The sequence below is a fragment of the Balaenoptera physalus genome, assembly GCF_965194825.1.
Source record: "Balaenoptera physalus genome assembly, chromosome: X".
NCBI classification, from domain to species: domain Eukaryota; kingdom Metazoa; phylum Chordata; class Mammalia; order Artiodactyla; family Balaenopteridae; genus Balaenoptera; species Balaenoptera physalus.
Window position 1 is genome coordinate 17,940,333 of NC_138903.1, and position 23,274 is coordinate 17,963,606.

Sequence of the window (23,274 nt, forward strand, 5' to 3'; positions counted from 1 at the left end):
TTCTTTTCTGAGACTAATTTTTCATTTGTTTCCAATGTGTTTGTGGTTGCTCACTGAAGTATTTTTACGATGGCTGTTTTAAAATCCTTGTCAGACAATTCCAATATCTGAAGCATCTCCGTGCTGGTATCTGGTGCCTTTTTTCTCATTCATGATGCAATTTTCTTGGTTCTTAGTATAAGTGAACTTCAGCTGTATAATGGACATTTTGGAGATTTTAAGACTCTGGATCCTATTTAATCTTTTTTAGCAGGCAGTCTACCAGTTGAGGTGTAGTGTGAGGGCAGGGTGAGTGTGTATGTTCAGCTTCCTGCTGGGCTCCGCCAACACCACCCTGGCAAAAGTGGAGCAATGACTCACACTACTTTTTTGCAGATGGGTGGGATGGAAGTTCAGCTTCACTCTTGTTCCCAGTGAAAGTGGGGCACCAACCCATACCACCTCATCGCCTCTGAGTAGGGGTGCAAGCTCAGCTCCCTGACAGACCCCACTGACAATAGGGAGAGGGGAAGTGGAGGGCTGACTCACACTGCTTCATTGCTGCAGGGTAGAGTGGAGTTCAGCAGAGTTCAGCGGAGTTCAAGGTAGACTTCAGCTCCCTGAAAGGCCCAGCTGACAACAGGAGAGGGGAGAGGGAGAAGCGGGGTGCCAATCAGCCCTGCCATCCACCACTCTGTTCCACCTTGTAGATGCCAGATGGGGGTGGCATCTGGGCCCTACTGCATCAGCGGAGGGGGGAAGCAGCGTCGACCAGGCCACCTCCAACCATCTTGTTCTGCCTTGTTGATGCTGGGTGAGGGTGGACCTCACCGACACAGGGCGGGGGGAGGCTTAGTGGGGACTAGTCCTGCCTCACACCACCTTGTTATGTCTCATTGCTTCCAGGCTGGAGTGGAGGCTCAATTGGCTGCTGGACCTCACTGACACTACCCTAGTGAGAACACCACCTCCTTCTGTAGGAAGTGGGACAGGGGTGGTGGTGAGGGAATATCAGGTCCCTGCACAACCTGCCAAAGCCACCGAGCAGGGGGAATCAAAGTGCTGTTTGTTTTTGCTAGGCGGCGAAGGGGAGAAGGGGAGAAGGGGAGATTAGGTCCCTGATCTGCCCAGCCAACACCAATGGGTGGAGGAATCCAAGCGCTGCCACTTGCTTCTTAGAAGTAGGGTGGGGTTTTTCTGTTGGTGTTTGGCTACAGTAGGGTGGGTACTGCCAGAAAGGTTTACTGTTGTTAGCCCACCCTTTCTTTAGTCATCTGGCTAAAGAGAACAGGCTTTTCTTGGAACCCTTTTTGTCTGCGCCTGTTGGTGGTTCCAGGTTGGAGGCTTTTACAACACCCTGTCCAGGATATATGGGAGGCAATAAGAACACCCAGGGAACTCACTATTGTGTCATTCCTTTAATCCCAAAGTCTGTAGGCAGTCTGCTTTCTAATTTCCACCTTTCAGAGTGTTCCTGTACTTGTTTGTTGTGATGTCTTAGGTGTTTTAGTTGTAAAGGAAGACCTAGGAGGAAAAGGACTCCACCATCTTGGCAGAACCAGAAGTCTCCGCCAAGTGATTAATTTTTATGTTGAAAGTAACATTTTCTGTGTGTGTGTGTGTGTGTGTGTTAAAAGAAACTTTATTGGGTGTTTGGGGTAATGACATTTATTTTCTAGGTTTCCACATTATGGTTAAAAATGCACTGTGGAAAACTGCTATAACATCATAGATCAGAACTTTCCCCTAAAGTTCCAATTATGTTTCTATCATTCCTGGCTAATTTAGCTTGCTTCATGTTATTCAACTGCCTGTCCACCTCAGTACTTTCACACTATAATATTCCAAAGGAAAGAATTCTATCTCATTCATTATCACCTAGTACTATACCACACAAATTCAGAACAGCCAGGGGGAAAAGATCACTTTAAAACTCATTTTGAGCTCCTCTTTTTAATAATCCAAGGCAAATCTTACTTTTAACTTGCCTGTGACATTTCTCTCTTTAAGTAACCCCCCTTACTGCTATCAACATCCATTGTGATAGTTATTCTTCTTGAATTATACCAAGAGCCAGCAGGAACTTGAAGGAAAGAAGGCCAACAGGGGTTTTGCTTTGCATTTTCACTTCTTTAAATGAAACACCTGTATATCTCACTTTAAGAGATGGAACCTTGAAAATTCATTTATTTGTTGACTTATAATTACAGAGATTCTAGACTTTTTGTTTTGACTGACCTTCAATTAATTCCTGTACTCTTGCTTTAAATAAGAAACTATACAATAGTATAACAAGACTGAGGAGACTGTTAGGAAAAATATCACTGCCTCAATTTTTGCTTTCTTCGTATAATTTTTTTTATAATTAATCTTTTAACTCTTTGTTGTGTTCCTCTAGAAACTCTGCTCTGGCTGGGAGAAGGTGTGGCCCAGGTGAAGTAGGGCTCTATTCACCCAACTGGAAAGCCATTGTTCTAGAAAAAGCTTTTTATTTATCATATCTAAAAATAAAGGAAATCTTTTAAAAGTACAAACTGAAACTAAGTTTTCTGAGAACTATGTATATAACATGACACAGATAAGGATCTTCTATATCAGCATTAGAGCGAAACTCCATTTAAGTCCCTAAATCAGCAGCAAAATAAGCACGAGAACTATGGATACAAGCAGACAATAAGCACATTAAAACATCCTTCACATTCCCAGTCATTAGAGAAATGTAAATCAAAACCACAATGAGATACCACTTTCAAACACACTAGGGTGGTTATAATGAAAAAAACAATAACAAGTGTTGGTGAGGATGTGGAGAAACTGAAACCCTCATGCATTGCTGGTGTGAATGTAAAATGATACAAACAAGTTGGAAAACAATTTGGCAGTTCTTCAAAATATTAAATATAGACTTACCATATGACACAGCAATTCCACTCCTAGGCAAACACCCAAGAGAACTGAAAACATGTTCACATAAAAACTTGTATACAAATGTTCATAGCAGCATTATTTATAATTGCCAAAAAATGGAAACAATCCAAATGTCCACCAACAGATAAGTGGATAAACAAAACCGCTATAACCACACAACAGATTACTCAGCCATAAAAATGAAGCATTGACACATGCTACAACATTGATGAACCCTGAAAACATTATGTTAAGTGAATGATGTCGACACAAAGGCCACATATCATATGATTCCATTAACATGAAATGTCCAGAATAGGCTAATCTACAGAGACAGAAATTAGATTATTAGTTGCCAGGGGCTGGGGGAAGGAGGGAATAGGGAGTAACTGCTAATGAGTATGGGATTTTGAGGGTCATGAAAATGTTCTGGCATTAGATAGTGGTGATGGTTGCACAACTCTGTGAATATACTAAAGACCACTGAATTGTATACTTTACAAGGGTACAATTTTGTGGTATATAAATCATATCTCAATTTTTAAAAAGATTAACTAGGGCTATTTAACCTAAGAATTAAAAAACCCAAAGCGGGAAAAAAAGTCATCAATGATCAACGTTTAAATTTCCTTTTCTTTTACTGTAGCAAGGTAATTGGCAACTTTTTCAGGTTGTGCCAGATCCTGTTTTCTGGCACTCTGAGGGAAAGTCAAATAGATTTTTCTGAAAAGAAGATGCAGATATAAAGAGGTAATGATTTAATAAGCTGCAATTAAAAAACAGAGCAAAAAAAAAAAAACAGAGCAGTTACTCAAGCACACACCTAGGGGCTTCTGTATGGAGAGGTGTTAAGTTACATCTGGGCAAACCCCCTTTTTCAAGTACAGTAGTTTTTGTTTCAAATTCTCACTTGTAAGATAGTTGTTTAGAAATCTCAAAAAAATTTCCCATACGATGTTACATACGATGCTGTTTCTCAGGCCAGCTCACAAAAGCTTATTTTACCCATGCTGTATTTGGAGAGTAATATCAATTTTGCTTTTCTAAGTCTCCCTATACGTTCCCATGAAAACATCTGCTCAATGCAAACCACCTGGGCCCTTTCGCCCTTAGGAGGAGATGTCAAATAGACGGAGTCACTCACCTCTATGCTGTTTTCAACCAGAGCAGGGCAGTCTAGTGGAAAATCAGTGGGATTGCAATCTGCGAGACTTGGTGTTTGAACCCTGCCTCCTCCACTTAATAGCTGTGCAACCATGAACAAGTTACTTAACCTCTCTAGGCTTCAGTTTCCTCACCTGTAAGTTGAGGTTAATTACATCTACCTCATTCAAGTAGATATACACAAAGCGTCTAGTCAGAGAGAGCATTCAGTATATGTTAATCTCCAAGATGAACCAATCTACTTTCCCAGTATTAATTAGCACAGTATAGTGAACAAAATGCACCACTTCTGATAGCTAAATTTCCCCAATGCTTCGATGTTATCACTTGAATGAGAAATGTCATTGCAAAGTTAGTAAAGTTGTAGAAAGTGCAGAATGGTTATTTGAGGGGCATGTACCACTTAGGAGGGCTTATCAAAATCTTCAGGGTAGAAGAGAGACAAGACGAAGCTGATTAAACATAATTTGAAAAAGCATATTAAATATATTTTTCATTTAGAAAAAGCTTTAGCCTATTAATTTCAAACTACAAGTAATAAAAGGTAGAGTTGAAAAACACTGGTGTAGAAAAAAAGGGTTCAGTATGTGCTAATTCTATAATCTAGAACTGTGCTGTTCAATGTGGTAGCCAACAGCCACAGATGACTAATAAAATTTAAATTAATTAAAGTTAATTTAAAAATTCAGTTTCTCAGCCATACTGGCCACATTTCAAGTGCTCAGTAGCCACACATGTGGCTGGCTAGTGGCTACTGAATGGTACCCATCTAGAAGCTGGGTTTTTTTTAAGTGACTCTTTCCTATATTTTATATTCTTTTCAGGTAGACTCCTCTGCTCCTAAACGTGAAGAAGTGAAATAACATCCTGGGTAACTGAGGTTTTTAGTAGAGATTCTACAAGATTTCTGGAGTAAAGATTTCTCCCAAAACACTGCACTTGAGGTGCACTTCAATCTATTAATGTCAAAATGAACTTTTGTTTCAGGCTATCATTTGCCATCTGCTTCTAACACATATCAAATGACTGAACCAAGTTTCCTATAACAAGCTTTGTGGGCCAAAGGATTAGAGGCAAGCTCACAGAAATCTAGATGACCAGGTCAGACATGAAGATGAGACCATCATTGTATGTAAGATTATAAAAATCAATTAACATGGTGGATAAAGCAATTAATTTTTAAGGTATGTAAGAAACCATGGATAGAGTATTAGTTAAGATGAGCAAATCTGATTTAAGTTATGCTACTGCTGTAATTCTATTTATACTAATAGAGGGGAAGACTGATACGAAGTATAAAAGCGCTTTTGGATTTACACATAAGTGTAGGGTTATCTAATATTCAGGAAACTAGCACTATTTCATGAAAAAGCAAAACAAAACACAAAAATACCCTCCAAAAGACAATGTGGAGAGCTGACTCCAGGTGGGGCAGTAGGCTAGCTTCCTGATCTTTAGTTCGTTCACATTCCTTTCTAGCTGACACCTTCAAGAGAATAAGGTAAATATTCAGAGTAGGTAATGCCAGTAATTGAGCTATTCTGTTATGGTATGCTGAAGCATAAAATCACTGTTTGTTAGTAGGTAATACGCCCCTCAAATACCCCTGACTCCAGAGGTATGTGTATATGATGGGCAGAGATCAGAAAAAGGGTGAGGAAGTCATTTTACATTATTGGTAAGCTGTAAGTGTAAATTTTTTTTTAAAGATAAAGTAACAATGTTCCCAAGTTAAAAACAGCTGCAACAAAATATCATTAACCCTAGCTGTTTTCTAGTAACTTCAAGTTTGAAGCAATTAATTAAAAAAGAATGGGAGAAGTAGACAGATTGACAGCAGCATAAAATAGCAAATGATAACAGTTTTTAAAAACTATGAATATTAAAAATAAATTACAGAGTAAGTCCATGAGGGGGCCGTTTAGTAGGGGCAATTAGCTTGATATTAAGGTAGAATATGACCATTACCTTTCAAAACACTGAATTTTAAAAGTTTAAATTATTTAAAACTTTTATTTAAACTACTGCATTTAAATTTTTAGTCCACTATTAAGATGGAAAATTGTTACACAAATTAATTTAGAAAGACTCCAATTCAAAATGAAACAAAAACTCTTGTTTGACAGTTACAGAAAAAAAGCTTTGATACAGTCAATTAAACATAACAGCTTGTTTCCAGGCAATACTGGATCATGTTACTGTAGTTATCAGACTTTCCAAAACTGTGTTCTGCAAAGCACTTGTGTCCTTTGAGACTTCAATAGATGGTTCATGAAAAAGGGGTGCTGACATCAAGTCTCAAATGCTGTGAGCTATTTCCTTTTTGCAGATTCATCATGTACATCATCTTAAAAGTCCTAAGATGTTATGCAGTAAAGACATTGGTCAGATCTCATTTAATTCCACAATCCCCAAATTTATTTGATTATGTCACGCTCCTTTGGTTTTTCTGGAGGGAGAAGATGGTTGTTGGGGCACAGACACATTTTGAAAATTTTCAGAGACTTCTCAGTTGAAAATACCATGTGTACTATTGAAAGTTCCTTAAGTACCAGTATCACATAACAGAACAAAATCCAAAGGATTGTATTTCTAGACAGGAAAAGCCAGTCACTCATGGCATATTCAAATAACCAAAATAAATGTGTTTATAGTAATGGGGAGGGAAGTATGCCATATTAATTTCTGCCCCTAAAAAATGAAATTAACAGAACTGATCCTAAAATATAAAAAGGTGTGCACATTTTGTTTTGGTACTTTTTAGAAAGTAAGTTAAAATTCTACCTATTGGTGCTATATATTGACTTTATTTCTTCAGAGACACACTTCCTTCAAGAGGTTGACATATAGGGTATATCATATTTCAACAATTATAAGACACCATCGTGTGTGAGATATACTATTATCTTATATATCACTAAGGGAAAAAAGCCACTGCTGATTAAACAACGACATGCCGTGGACTGTGAGAGGGCTTCCAATTTGAGCAACGTTGAAATATGAACATGCTTTCTTTTCTTCCTTCTTCCACACATATTCTTCAAAATGTTTTTTATGTGTTTCCCCCCTCTAAAGACAATATTGAAGAGGGGAACAATATAAAAAAGGATAAGATTCAAGAGATTTCTGTTCACCTTACCCTTACAGTTATATTCAGATATTATAAAGGCTCTCTTTAAACAGATCAATCAAACAAACCATTTTTAATTGTTCTGTTTGATTCTGGAAAAATTACCCTAGAGGAAAAACAGAGAACTTCCTAAGACAGTGCTGTTTGAGAGATGATTCATTATAATTATTATTTATTAAACACAAACCATGTACTGACCCAAGTGCTTTACATATATTATCATTCAATTCTCACCACAACCCCATGAGGTAGATATTATTTTCATGCCTATTTTACAGATTAGGACGTTGAAGCGTAGAGACATTAAATAACTTGCATAAGATTACAAAGATATTAAGTGGCAGAGACAGGGCTCAAACCCAGGTCTTCATGGCTCCAAAGTTTATGTTCTTTAACACTTTGCCATACATCCAAATTATCCCACAAAGTAAAATAAGTAAAATTGAAATATTTAATTGCTAGTAACTAATGTATTTGCTTAAAATAGCCAAATGTATTAAATGATAGTTATGTTCTATATAGATACATTTTATCCTGTTTTACACAAAGAATATAGTATATTTGTATTTGTTTTGTTAACTTGACACATTTTACTTAACAATTAAAATTTACAGTTGTTTTATCTTTGCTTCTATGCTATTTGGTATTAAATTGAAAAACCAGAGTATCTGAGATTTGATAACTGTTCCAGATTAACGAAAGAAACAGGAAACTGTATCAACTCCTAAAGATGGGGGGGGGGGCGCGATAAATTTAATGCCAAGTATTAAAATGCAACTGCTTGTTTTTTCTTTCTATTACATGAAATGGGGAACGGGATGTGTAAAATATACATTTGCTCGATTGTATTCCAATGCTTTAAAACTTGTCATCCACCAAAACACATAAACAACTGAGCACTATCACACTCATGCATTACCAAGAGACCACCAAGATGTCACTGTTGTACACTGTAATCTGAACCACTGGGTCTAAAGCATCCAGTCTGCACTGGACAAACTGGGCCACTTGACGTCATCCATCATTCACAGCCTGGAAGATCATATGTCCCTGAACATGGAACTCTAGAGCAAATCTTGTCAATGATCACAATGGTATAAATTTTTTAGTGGATGATAAATTAAAAAAAAATCTTTAGAACAACTCTTCTGCAATTCAGACTTCTGATAAATGATCTGCTATATTTTTGATCATTCTATAATTTACTGAATGTCATGTCCTTGGTCAAGAGTGCACATCCCAATTATGCCACTCTTCTTATATAAAAATAAGATATACTCATTGTGATTTCCAGAAACATACTAATGAAAAGGCAAAGTCTGCCTATACTTGTTTCTTTAATTGGATAAGTTTCTCTCTTTATCTTGAAATTTAAATGTATCAAAGAAGTATCTCATTTTGGATTAACCCCATCAGTATAGGATCAAGCTGCCAAAATAATGCAAACCTTCCTAAATTCTAGTTTAACAAAAACTGATATTATAATCACTGAAAACAACAAAGTGTTCAATAATGTGTCACAGTTACTCGACAGTTGACATGTAACAATACCTGTCCTCTCCTCAGATCTTCACTTGGGGGAAAGAAAAAAACCTGAAAGGTGGTAAAAATGAAACAGGAAAAGGAAAAGAAACTTAATAAAACATTTTTTTTCAAAATCAAAGATCACACTTTAATAGAATGTTTTTCCCTACAGATGAAACATAAGAAACCTAATATTGATACAGTGGAAATATTACAGAATCCAATAAAATCTTTGAGGTTAAAAATGGTTGCACACCCACTGAAGATGGTTTCCAAAACAAGGGTCTCGTTTTTTATAAATAAAATATTTATACAGTTAATATTTTTCAATGCACTATGGAACTTGTCATTTAAAGGAATTCGAAGTAGCTATTTTTATATAACACATTTCTATAAAGCAAAAAGAACCTCCTTAATTTTATTATTTTTGAAAATTGTTCATATTTACGTTTACTATAATTTATCTTTACTAAAAATGAGAAAAAGGTGTCACTTTATTTAGGTCAGGTTTATGATCCAGTAAATGTCCCTAACAGCAGTGGCAAGAGTTTGTAGAAAAGAATAGCCACAATCCCTTGATATCCATCTCCTAAACAGTCAAATATTCAAAAACACACTAGCGTCTTTAACTCATTAAAGAGTTCTGAATTCACCTGGACTACTTAGGAAGCTATTTTGTTTTTAATCTTGTACCAACCTTGACTTTGCTTACATAGTACTTCCTTTATTATTCTAAATTTGCTTCTTTAAACATTTGGCATAGTTCTAGCCTATCATGTTCTGACCCATGTTTGAGTTCAACCACAAGGGTTTTTTTGTTTTGAGCACCATGAGACCCATGTGAGGTCAAGAAGACATGTAAAGGAATGAAGAAACTGCCTGTACTTTTAGTGAGGTACTCAGTTCTTTTAAGATTGCTCATATTTCAATGTAAGATTAAAATGCTAAGAACAGAGATAAAATTGATAATTACCCTATTCCTGACCTTCATAATTAATTCATCAGTCATCTAGGGGGCCTATACTATGTATGCACCAGGCACTGCGTTAAGAGCTGAGGATACAGAGAAAAAAAAAGAAGTCTCAGCTTTGAAGAATTCACAGTCTCCTAGGGAAGAGACCATAAATGTAAATTTCTATAGAGATCAACCCTGAAATCTTTTAGCCTGAAGAGAAACAATCTGGTGTTTTTACTCAAATGACTATTTTTTAAAAATAGTAAAATACAACTATTCACTGATAAGAACTTACTGGGGAGGAGATGGCGTAATGCTAAGCATAATATTAAGTCCAATATCAGACTTCCGAATGAAAATTTTCAACCTTTTCCTTACTGGCTTCAGTATTTCCAAATTTGCATCAGAAGTAATTTACTTGAAACAGCTGAACAACCAAAGGCAATAAATATCTAAAGGCAATTTGTTAAAATCTAATTTTAATAAATCTAGGCAACACTGGCTCTGATTGACATACCTTATGCCAGAGAATCAAGAAAATTACTTGAAAATGGCAAATTGTGGGAACCTATCTTCCAGGTTCTGGAAACCATGACAGTAACTGAAATAACTAGGCTTTAACAAATGAGACATCTTATAATACCATAATTGTTTTTGAAAAATACTTGACCTCTAACTACCGGTTTACTTATTTATACTCTGATTTTTTTCCACAAAAGATTTGAAACAGCTACCCTAGCATAAAGCAAAGCACATGAATTATATCCACCTGGCTCTGAATTATGGCTCCACCATTTACTATTTATAATCTTTGTGCCCTTAACTTTTGAGATCAGTTTCTTAATCTGTAACAATGGGGACCATAATCCTACTCTGTTGGGCATAGGAAGGATAAAATGAAATAGCATGAGCACAGTAAGCACAGTATCTGGCATACAGTAAGTGCTAAATAAACATTAGCTTTGTGCTTTCTTTATCCAATTGTATGCTATATAGAAAAAGGATCAGGTGGAATTTTAAATGACTTTTTTTTTTTACACACTGATGCGTGCCAAGCAGAAATGTGGACTGATTACGAGTTGCAAATGTTAACGTTTGCATCTAAAAATCAGGCTCAAAGCAAATTCAATTTCTTTCCACAAGGTCGGCACTCTGAGGACACATTTTAGCTATATTACTTAATATAACCTTTTAGTTATATTACTTAATGCAAAAATTTTTCTGAAGGAAAAAAATGAATGGAAAGAGCCCGGGGAGCACTACGTTTCATACTATCCAATTCCAAAGATGATTAAACATTCTAAATTTGATTTTCTTACCAAAAATTCACAGTATTAGACTGGCTAACAATTTTAAATGAAATTCTCGTAGATTTCCTTTAAAAATCTTTTTTTCAGGAAACATCTATTAATGTGTTTTCAAAGAGCAGCGTTTCGTTTAGGTTTTAAAAATATGATCCAAGTCGCAAAATACTAAGCACCAACCGTAAGCACTATTACAATTCTGCTTGCGATAAAGAGAGAGCAAGTAAACATTTTATAAAGCAGCGGAGGTGACTAGGGAAAAAGTGCAAAGTGATCTGAACTGATCTCCGTCCGCCTCCCCCTCTATTCTACCCGAGAATGCAAGTGTCCCGCATCTCAGATCAAACTGAGCCTCGGTCTTACTGACGTAACCAGTAACCCTATCCACCTCTCACACTGCGGAGGCCGGCAGGGCAGCGGCTGCCGCCAAGTACACCACTCATCAGAGCCTGCCCCATTCCACCCCCGCGCTTCAGTCATGCTTTCCAGAAATGGGGTCACTCACTCAGTAACTATTACACACACGCAGCCTATCATCCTGTAATCCCCCAAAGTCCGCTGTGGGGAATAGAAGACAGCAAAAAGTCAAGAAGGAAGAATCACAGACGCGCCACCATCAGGAACTGATTTTCCGCTCCGGAGAGGAGCGCTGATGCCCTGGAATGGGTCTTGTCTGGATTATTTTCGCAGACCCCGAGTTGGTTCTGGGACAGGGGCGGCTGCGAAGAACCGGGAGAATTCTGTTTAACCCTGTTTAGGTATAGTGTTTGGGTTTGGGTCACTCGGGTGGGTATCTCAGGGACGGTCACCAGATCGCGGACAAGGAAAACCAGAAACCCCTTTACTGCGGCCGCTGATCTCCTTGAATAACACCCTCTCACCTCCATGGACAGGAAACTCAAGTTAAACTCGCAGGGACGGGGTCCTCGAGATCAGGGACCTCAGAAACGGGGCGGGGGGGGGGGATGGAGAACCTTAGGCTTCCACTCTCTCCTTTACAGCAGCAGAAACCGCTGCGGCAGATGCGGGGGGGCCAAAAATCCTTGGCTGTCCCGCACCCCTTACCCGAAACCCTCACAGGTCGCCACCCCTGCCCTGGGCCGTTCCTGCCCCCGCGCGCCCGGCTCCCCGGGGCAACCCTCTCCCCCGGCCGGACTCGAGAGTCCCCTCTCCCCAGCGAACCCAATCCACACCCCTCCCGCATCCCCCAAAGTCACCAGGGTCCAGGGAAGCCCCCGACCAGGCAGGGCCAAACTTCCCAACTCCTCGCCAGCCCCCGCTCCGCCTCCCGCTCCCCCCACGCAAAGTTGATGAAAATCGGCTTCTTGCAGAGCCCCGGCGCCCACTCCAAACCCCACGCGCCACCACACCACAGCCCCCCGAGCGAGGGAAGGAAGGGGAGAGTGCGGGTGGGAGGAACAGAAGGGCAAACAGATCAACCCCAACTATCCAAACCGGAATCCCGAACCGAGGGGAGACGCGAGCGGCAGAGGAAGGGGCCGAGTGGTCGGCTCCCGGGTGGGGAGCGAACTGGCGGGGGCGCGGGGAGGGGGCGCGCCGGCCCCGGCCGCCGGGCTGCACTCACCTCAGCGCTGTCGGACGGGCTCTCCACAGCCATCTTCTGCCACGGGTCCGCCAGCTGCGCCAGCGGCATCTTCCCCCCCGGCCCGCCGCCTTCACCGCCTCCTCCCTCCCCGCCCGCCCCGCGGCCGGCCCCGCTCCGTCGCCGCCCGAGCCACACGGCAGCAGTGGCGGCAGCAGCTGCAGCAGTAGCGGCGGCTGCCCGGGAGAGGGCTCGGCGCCGACACCGACCCTCGAACGCCGCGCGCCCGGCTGGAGACGCCCGCGCGCCGACCGAGAGCCTCGCGCCGCTGCCGGGCACCGGGTCTCGCCCCTTTCTTCCTCTCCTCCTTCCGCCGCCGGGACTACAGCTCCGCCCCCCCGCCGGTTCCCGCGCCCGCTCCCAGCAGAACAGCAGCCCCCGCGCGCTCCCCTACTTCCGCTCACAACATGGCGCCTAAGCGATACCTGTCTCTCAGAGCGAGGCTCGGCCGCCGCCGCCACCGCCGCGCGCACCCGGGGGCGGGGCCTGGGAAGACACGCCCCTGGCCGCGGCGCTCCGCTAGTCCCTCCTTCCTCGCCCCAGCCTCTGCTTCTGGGCCTCGCCTTCTTTCTGGAAGGGCGAGCGGGAGAGATCTGGGGGCGTCGGCGGGAGGTGGGGGAAAGAGGGAAAAGGGAGGAGGTGCGAAAGGCTGGGAGTTTCTAAGTGCCGCGAGTCCGAGCAGGTTGAAGGCTCCTCGGGGATGCAGAGGAGTGGTCCCCGCCCAGCTGGGGAGAGAGATGGGCGAGGCGCAGGGGGCGCAGTACAGTGCCGAGGACCCGGGGAGGGGGCGTCGGGTCTTTTCGGCGCGATTCTTCCATGGGTGCACGTGGGCGCGCCGAGTCTATGGGCACATCCCGTAGTAGCCCAGGACCCGCCCTCTCCCAGGGTCACAAGATGGGCATTCACCTGCCCCTCCACCCCCCACGACGGGGACACGGAAGGGTATGTGTCCCGGAGCCGCCTGGGGGTTCGGCTCTCGGTTTGAGTCAAGGCTCTCCAAATTGACGCTCTTGTGTTATATTTTTAATATTTGGAATTAGTTTGTCTTGCATAAGTCGACCCCCCGCCCCAAGTCCGCAGAGCCCTCGGGCTTCAGGCCCGACCCTCCAAGCGCGCCCCCTCCCCGGCTCTCCGCTGCCTAAATCCCTCACGAAGGAGAAAACAAGGAGGTTCTTTAAGGCTGCCCCTCTCGGCAGAGGTTGGGGAATTATTTATAAATATCTTGTTGGCAGGAGCCCGGGGTTCCTGCTCTTCTGTTGACTTTAAATAAAAGATTAGATTAAAAATCAGGCTGGCGGTGGGTGGAGGAGGGGGGAGAGGGAGGGCTTCTAACTCCTCCCGCCCGAGATAGGGAAGCCCTAGGTTAAGGAAACCCAACCCCCAGAAGGCAACGGAGGGCCGAGGACGGAGAGAACTTGAGGAGAGAAGCCTGGGCGTCTGGAGTGGGTTGGGGGGAGGGGGCGGAGGGTTCGACCCCCTGTTCCCCGCGCCAGGTGCCGCGGCGAGCTCAGTGCGTCCGGGCAGAATTGTGTAAAAGTCCCCAGGCTGAGTGGAAAGCTACCGCAGCCACCGGCTAACCGCCCTACAAGGAGAAGAAAAAAAGTAAAGGGAAATCTCCAGGCCGGCCAGTGCCTCCATCCCCTCAGGCCTCGGCCCAGGCGTCCCGGTCCTCCCACGCCGGGCGACCACAGCGCGACCCCCGCTGCGCTCCTGGTGCACGCCTTTTAACAGCTTCCTTTCATCCTCTCGGGACCCGCACACCTGGAGAGCCCTGGCCTTCCTCCCTAACGCAGGTGTGAGGATGAGATTAGAGCCCCACACCTAGCCGGCCAGGTCTGCGCGGGCGGTGCAAGGTTTCTGTCTGGGCCGAGAGAGGCAGGTGTTAGGCTCTCTCTGCTGCCTTCGCCTGCGCGCCCCTGGGCACAGGCTCGAGGCCCGGGCTGGAGCCTCGCGGCCACCTGAAGAGGCTCCATCTGTTCAGGGAGCCTGAGGAGGCGGCCGGAAATACTCGCTGCGCGCCCTCTCCCGCAGCCTTGGACTCAGGGGGACAGCTCAGGGTTGAGCAACATCTGGGCAGGCTCAGCGTGGTCTGTTGGGTGGGGGTGGGGAGGACTGAGCTCGTGATTTTGTCACCTCCCCCAACATGCTGATTCAAGTGCTGCAAATCCAATCTGGACCCAAAACTCAGCTAATTTGGCAGCCACCGTCTCTGTAACTCCTGACGGTAAAACCAGCTTGCAGAAGTCTGAAGATAAGGAGTTGTGTATTGTTTTTCATTTATGTACAAAGTGTCTAATTTATCTTTCATTTATATTGCAAAGCCACGTTACCATTCCTTACAGCGAAAAGAAGTTGGTCAATTTGGTTAGTTTAAGGTAAATTAGCCCCCCAACGGTGATCAATTATTCCAATTAACATTCTTTCTTTAGTAAAAACATACATAGTTGAAAAGAGTTACTGTGTCTAACACTGTCCAGCGCTAAATACGCCGCTCAAAGGGTGAACTTACCTTTTAAAAATAAATCAAACTGTATACTGAAAAGTTGATTTCGGTATCAATTTTTATTCATTTCCTTTTACCTTGAGAACTAGAGGAATAACTTTTAAAACAGCGAATTGATCTGTAAAAGTGTGAACAGTGGTCACATTGCAGGAGTTAAGCATTAAATGAACTTAATAATGGGCTAAAGTACCACTAGCACAGCTGTCTCGCACATAGGATCAACTTGTTAAGGATGTGAATTGATTTGGGAAAACACTATCCTCCTTCCTTTTGCCCAAAAAGAAAAGAAAGCAAATTTTTTTCCTTTTGGTTAACAATAAACTTTTTTCGTTTTTTCATTTATTAAATCCAAGAGTGGTGCAACCACTCACTCTGGCTGGGAGAATTTGGGAAAATCAAATGAGGCTGGGGGATTTTTCTTGCAGGTGGCAACAAAAAGAGTTATTTGAACATAGAAGGTGATATTGCCCTGAGCAGGATTACTCCCCCCACCCCGCCCCCCGTTTAAGAAAGGAAAACTCTTAGGTATTCAAAGAATAGCTGCCTCTAGAGAGCACCTGTGCAGGGTAATATGGGAGCCACTAGCCACATCGTGGCTCTTGAGCACTTAAAATAAGGTTGGCTGGTCGCTACCGAGATGTGCTGTAAGTGTAAAGTTCACACCAGATTTCAAAGACTTAGTACCAAAAAAAGAATGTAAAGTATCTCATTAATAATTTTATAATGACTATGAGTTGAAATATTTTCAATATATTGAGTTAAATAAAATATTTTGTTAAAATTAATTTCCTGTTTCTTTTCACTTTTTTTTTAATGTGGCTACTATAAAATGTATACTTGCATACGTGGCTTACTTGTCAAGATTGGCATTATAGTTCTACAGGACAGTGCTGCGTTAGAACTTTCCTTTAACATTGAGCCTTTTATATATTCCTACAAGCCCTGTAATGTTAAGTGATATCCTCACATTCCACTGTCTTTTTGGGCTCCTCTGTGCAAAATCAGCAGAAAGGGCGGATTCAGTTACCTACTGACTCTATACCCCTCCCCCCAACACACACACACATAAATCTCTCAGTCAGAACCAAAATATTGGAAAGTTATTACTTGAAACTACAGCAAAGGGAAACAGCAAACCTCAGTCGAAAATCTGGACTAGATTTCCAAGAAATGATTCCTGCTGTATGACAGGACAACCAGATTTAACCTCCTCTGTCCCCAACAATTTCCTGCTATAATTATAACCTTTGTATACAAGTTTAAATGGGCATTTACTTAACAAAATAACATTTGTTCAAAAAATGGAGTTACATCAGTCTGGAAAAGTTACAAGATGACTAAACTATGGCTCATGGCACAATCTCTACCTTATATACATCCAATACTCACAGCTATAGGTTTGTCCCTATAGAAAACAAAGTGTAATCATCAGTGCCCCTCTGAAACAAGTGTTTTCCCTCTACATTATCTGAAGCATTTTTACTTTTCATACAAAAAAGAAAAAGTAATCACTAGAGACTATTTAACTATTTCTTTCCAGTGAGAAAGAAAGATAAAACTTAGGCTCAAATTTTATCTTGCATAAGACAATAATTAAACAAAATATGTGGTGACATTTTTTCGTGTGTATGAATTTCATCTTTTCTTTGAAATTTCCCAAGTAAAACTTATTAAGAATATCTTCCTGAATGACACACATCTTAAGAGACAACAAATACTTCTACACCTATTCGAACATTTTTTTTGCAAGAATTCAAATTTTGGAAAATGTAAGATCTTCTCCAGATTCTCCTGCAGATACAAAGTTCAATGATTCTGGAGTTGCATGTGATGAGAGATGCTAATAAAATCTGTAAGGAACTAAGGGGAAGACAATCTATGATACAAATACTTGAAACGTTTAACATTCTTCAGGGTAAGGCGGTATGGGATCACGATAAGAGCAGAGCTAGGCCTATGTCCAAACTCCAGTTTCCTTTACGTCTCTAAGCTTCAACTCAAAGGCCTAAAGCAGGGTCTGGTACATAATAGTTGCTCAGTAGATACTGGCAAAATAAGCTTTGTTTTCCTCATCTGAAAATAGGATAGGGACTTCCTTGGTGGTGCAGTGGTTAAGAATCCGCCTGCCAATGCAGGGGACACGGGTTCGATCCCTGGTCCGGGAAGATCCCACATGCTGCGGAGCAACTAAGCCCGTGCGCCACAACTACTAAGCCTGCGCTCTAGAGCCCGCGAGCCACAACCACTGAGCCCACGTGCCACAACTACTGAAGCCAGCGCACCTAGAGCCCGTGCTCCACAGCAAGAGAAGCCACTGCAACGAGAAGCCCGTGCACCCCAACGAAGCGTAGCCCCCACTCGCCGCAACTAGAGAAAGCCCGCGCACAGCAACGAAGACCCAACGCAGCCAAAAATAATAAATAAAATTTAAAAATAAATTTAAAAAAGGAAAATATGATAATAACACCCACCTTGTAGAACTTTGAGGAAGATTAAATGGAAATAATGTCTGGGAAGCATAAAGCACAGTGCTTGCCACATAGAAAGAGCACTCAATAAATGGAGCTATTGTTATGAGCTTCAGAAAGGGAGTATTCCTGCATACATAATGCAGTTCAAATACTTCACTCCTAAAAGTTATTTCTTTCCATTTGTTGTATGAGCATTTCATTATGGTATAATCTATTTCTTTAGGGCACTCTTGTATCACACACACACAAAAATGATACTGTGAGTAACTTCCTGTGGAATTCAAATAAAAGAGCATGTAGGGTAACGTACTGTTCTGTTTTTCAAGCCACATATGTTGAAATGCAAATGATTACAGGTCAGTTGCCTCATAGGCTATGATCAAAACTTTGTTTACGTAATGCTCAAAGGAAACTAACTAATGTATGATTCAAAGTTAACATTACCTGACTCATACTTATGTAGGGAGGACTTGAAGAACAGGGAAGTATGGAGGAAAGGTCTGTGTCAGACATGCTTTAATGTTTTCTTTTATTGGTTTCCAAAATGTTTAATCCTTAGAGGTGTCAGTTTGTTTCAGACTTGTTAGAAGGGAAAGAATTATGGGGCTTTGAGACTTGACAAGGAACTGAGAAGCCATTCTTGGAGCTTTAATAAGCTACTGTTTTCCTTCAGCTTTCATTCTACTAGAACAGAAAAGACCCACTAAATGTTCTTGTTTATAAACACTAATTCATAAGAGGGAGATAATACATTAAAATTTCATTTTCAAACTGATATTAAAAATGACTGCTTTTAACATTAACCAAAAATCGCAGTATAAAGTACTCCTTCAGAGGATAAACATTCCCATTTTATAACTATCAATTTAGTCTGGTTGGTTAGAGCAGTGGTTCTCAAATTTTTTTTCAGTCCACAAACCATTTTGAAACAAAAACCCAAGAACCACCAGTTCCTACTCACCACTATGGAAAAAAAACAAAAAACAAAAAACAAAAACCCAAACTTTATGGAACTGTTGCTTTAGAACGTGGCTGTTACTGTGGTTACGTTTCTTATTTTTAAAGTTTATATTTGTGCTTTTGAATGTAGATTTGTGTCTGCAGCTAGAAAAGATTCTTTAAAAAATATGCTAACTTTTTTAGTGACTTGCATTTAAGATCAGTCTATGACCAGACCTCAACTGGGGAAGTGACTTTGGGGAAAGCTATGGCATCAAATGGAACTTGATTCCTTGACCACCGAATGAACCTCAGATCTCTATGTTTGGGAAATCTGAAGCTTTAATCCCAAAGATGTGTGAAAAATTATGTGAATGGGGCAGTGTCAAATCAGGTCTGGTGCTGGAAAAACTGGTTGTGGATAATAATGCCATATTTGTAAATGAAGTACATTTTCATCAAACAACACTTCACTTATGATTTCAGTAGCTTGTCTTCAAGTCATGTTCCTGGTGACTAGTAAATAAAATAAATACTTTGGGGAGGTATAAATATTAAGGAATTCCTTTATTTTAAAAAATCAAATTTAAATAACTTACAATTGCCTACTAAATAAGGAATGAATTCTATAGATTACACAAAATTTAAAGAAACCCCACCGAATGAAACTATATGCAAATGTTGAGTGTATGTGTAAGCCAATTAATAAACCAATTAGAAGCTGCATTGGCAGTTTTGGACACTTTACCATCTTATCTAATGATGGTGATGTTGACAATAATAGACATTTATTTCGTACATACTATGTGTCAGGCACTATTATAAGTGTTTCATGTATATTAACCTTTTTTTTTTTTTTTTTGGCCGTGCCATGTGGCACGTGGGATCTTAGTTCCCAGACCAGGGATTGAACCCGTGCCCCCTGCATTGGAAGCACAGAGTTTTAACCACTGGATCGCCAGGGAAGTCCTATATTAACCTCTTTAATCATCATTGCAATCCTAAAAATACTAAATACCTATTAATAGTAGCTAACAGCTATTGAGTACTTAAAAACTGTTAAATGGTTTGCATACATTATCTTGTTTCTTTCTAACAATAGGTATTTGTTAGCAAAAGTGTTTTATTGTGATAAAGAATGAATGTTTTTCACTATAATTAATTCCTTCAAAAAATTCAGGAAAATGCCTGGGGAAAATGTACCATAAGATATAGTCAAATAAGTACTTAAAGCATCCTTATTAAATATATCTGCATGTCATGTTGCTTTCTTATTCTTTATTTCACCTTGGTGGAGACAGCAAGATTCTGTGAATATCATTTTGAAAAAAAGAAAATAAGTTTTAGTTTCTCCAAAGAGCAATGTAAGGCTTTTGAAAGGATGCTAAAGGAGATAATTTTCAAATGAAAACTTTCCCTTCCATAGTTCATCATGAGTCTTTAGACCACTGTTTCAGGCTGAATTCTGCCCACCCTACCTCCCACTCCCACAATGATATGTTGAAGTCCTAACACCCAGTACCTCAGAGAGTGACCTTATTTGGAAACGAGGTCATTGCAGATATAATCAGTTAAGATAAGGTCATACTTGAGTAGAGTGTGCCCCTAATCCAATGTGACTGTTCACCTTATAAGAAGAAGGCCATGTAAAGGCAGAGGATTGGAATAATGCGTCAACAAGCCAAAGGTTGCTGGCAAACCATCAGAATCTAGGAAGGGGCAAGGAATCTCCCACAGGTTTCAGATGGAACATGGCCCTGCTGCCACTTTCATTTTGGACTCCTAGCCCCTAGAATTGTGAGCAATAACTTTCTGTTGTTTTAAGCTACCCAGTTTGTCGTGCTTCATATGGCAGTCCTAGCAAACTGATACAACACAGAGAAGATTTTCGCTTATACACTTGCATAGCATTTTTACTTCTGAAAACACTACATCTTCTACTAAGGAATTTCTAAAATAGTAGGTGCATCTCTGTAAGTAATAGGGCAAAAAATAATGATAGAGAAGAATTTGAAATATGTTTTAAAATGGACTAGGAATAGAATTTAGAATTTAATTTCTTCAGGTTAAACACTTACTGCTAACAAAAATAATCCCTGATTCTTATTTATAGATCTCTGGAATCCAGACGATTCTATATGAGCAATCCCCCCCCCCCACAAGTATAGTATGCACTCACTGTTATTTATTAAACTGAAGTGAAAAAAAAATGCTGTAGCATCCTAAATCTGTCCTTCTGTCTGGGAGGTCTGTATTTGAGCCATATAGTTTTTCATTTAGAAAGTAACTTGCCTCTACTTCTCTTCCTGTATTTCTCAAGGTAGTTTTTGGCATTATCATCTACTTAGTTCACCAGATTAGAAATCAAGGGTTTATCCTGTCATCCTCCCACACTTCCTCTCGCCTCCATCCCCTACGTTATTTGACAGCTAGATTTTGTTGATTCTCCTTTCTAATCTATCTGGATTCTGTCAAACTCTCCTATTCCACCACCCCAGAGTTTGCCATATCCGGCCTATATTATGACAGCTCCCTTTAGAACCTTGCAGGCTTTCACCAGTTCTCCACACTATGGCCGACAGTTGCTTCCTAAAATGAAAATCCCATCTTATTTATCCCCTGCTTAAAACCCACAGCGGCTTTCCTTACCTCAGGATGAAATCCCAGCACCTTTGCATAGATGCAAGACACCTGCCTTTTTCTCCAGTCATTAATGACAATTAAAGAGAAATAATTAAGGATTTATCATGCCTTTTCTTGTATAAACAGTATTTCAGGCCAACCATGTAATATTAGTTGATGAAAGTTCTTTACAGAATTATTATATCAAAGGAATGACAGACTTAGAAAAGTGCCATTTTGAAAACCATAATGAAGGAGCTGATTCAGGCAAAAATTGTAAATGAATGAAGCCATTAGATGAAAGGTGGATGGAGAACTTGAAATTGGAAGGATCAGGCTATCACCACCTGAACACAATGACCAATCTTAGCATCAAAAAAGATGGCACAACCAAGCACTGTAAGCCTCCTCTGTCAGGCAATAGGAAGCATGTAAGACCACCTATGAAGTATTCTTTCCAAAAACCTGAAATGGAATTCAATTAAGCCTCTAGAGCTGTGCTGTCCAATATGGTAGCCACTTGTCACATGTGGCCATTTAAATTTAAATTAAATACGATAAAATTTTAAAATTCAGTTTTTTAAGTCCCACTAACCACATTTCACGTGTCAATTTTCACATGTGGTTAGTGGCTATGGTATCGGTACACATTATAGAACATTTCCACTGTGGCAGAGAGTTCTATTGAACAGTACTGCTCCGGAGCTAACTTCTGTCTTTGGGGAAAAGGGGGTTAGAGAAAGAAATTAAACGACACCAGAAGCAAACAAGTAGACAAATATAAAGAATGTGATATATTCTGCAAGTTTAGTTGATTCGGTTTCTACAATAAATCAATGGAATGAATGAAAAGGGGGAGGGAGTGATGCTTTATACTGAAAGAGACAACCGAATGTAATGTGTGGACCTTGTCTGGATCCCGATTTGAACAAACCAACTGTCAATATATTTTTGAGATAATCATGAAAATGTGATTATGGATGGAATTTGGTGGTTTTAAAATTTTACTGAACTTTGGTATCCCATTCAGCTCTTGAAATGCCCATTTCCCTGACTTTAACATCTTCAGCAGCTTCAAGTGAGAAGAAGGACTCCAGGTCTGGCCACAAGACATCCTGAGTGTAATGAGTGAGGAAGCGGGGCGCAAGGCAGAAGCAGGCAAATGTGAACATCTGGAATGGCAGAAGGGTTGTCTCTTCTCTGACAGCAAAAGGACAGCCACAGCAAACAAATCCCTGAGTGCAACAGAACTTTAGAACTACTCTAAGTTTGGAGCACTCTCCTAGGGATGTCTGCTGTCTGGGAGCCAGGCAGGGCAGTGGTTCTGAGAAGGATTGGAGGCAGATTGTGTTATTAATGGGGAATAATCAATTTGATGTGAAACCAAGAGACCAGAATTGAGGTCCAGGATCAGGAGATAGGGCTGGTGTGAATGAGAAAAGAAGGTGAGTCTGGGGTTGGAACTTCCACCATGCTATTCTAAGCCGGGATAACTGGAAAAATCATGCGAACTCCAGAATCCTGGAGACAAGAGGGTCAGATGAGCAGATTGGTCTCCTCTTTCCTCCACTGAGGAAAGGCTAAATTCTAAAACGCTTTACCTGACAGTGGTCCTTATAAACAGAAGAGTAGAGAACCATTTTCAAACCCCACTTGCTAGATTGGTTTCCGTTAGTTCTGGACTGGGCAAAATTGGTTTTCTTTGGTTCTCTTTTTCCTTCTCTCCCCAAAATATGGGTTGTGTCCGAGGTCCTATCTTCTACAAAGTATTTTAATTGTGATAACAAACAAAATTTACTATCTTATCCATTTTACAGTGTATAGTTCAGTAGTGTTATGTATATTCACATTATTATGCAACCAACAGATCTCCAGAACTTTTTCATCTTGCAAAACTGAAACTCTGGACCTGTTAAACAACTACTCCCAATCCCCCCTCTCCTCTATGGCCACTGCCATTCTACTTTCTGCTTCTGGGAATTTCACTACTTTAGATCCTCATATAAGTGGAATCATATAGTATGTCTTTTTTTGTGACTGGTTTATTTCACTTAGCATAATGTCCTCAAGGTTCATCCATATGTAGCATGTGTAAATTTCCTTCCTTTTTAAGGCCAAATAATATTCCACTGCATGTATATACAACAATTTGTTTATCCATTCTTCTGTCAAC

General features: G+C 41.0%; 1 protein-coding gene across 2 annotated transcripts in view; it reads right to left on the bottom strand.

Moving 5' to 3' along the window:
* Window positions 1-12,987, bottom strand: part of RPS6KA3 (ribosomal protein S6 kinase A3) — a 108,609-nt gene extending 95,622 nt beyond the window's left edge. The window contains exon 1 of one of the 2 annotated variants that reach the window (XM_082447082.1): window positions 12,549-12,987. In XM_082447082.1, the coding sequence (XP_082303208.1) occupies window positions 12,549-12,617 (69 nt within the window). In that variant the 5' untranslated portion in view covers window positions 12,618-12,987. The remainder of the gene's footprint in view (window positions 1-12,548) is intronic. The other variant, XM_082447078.1, reaches the window with a different exon arrangement.
* Window positions 12,988-23,274: the final 10,287 nt, after the last annotated feature.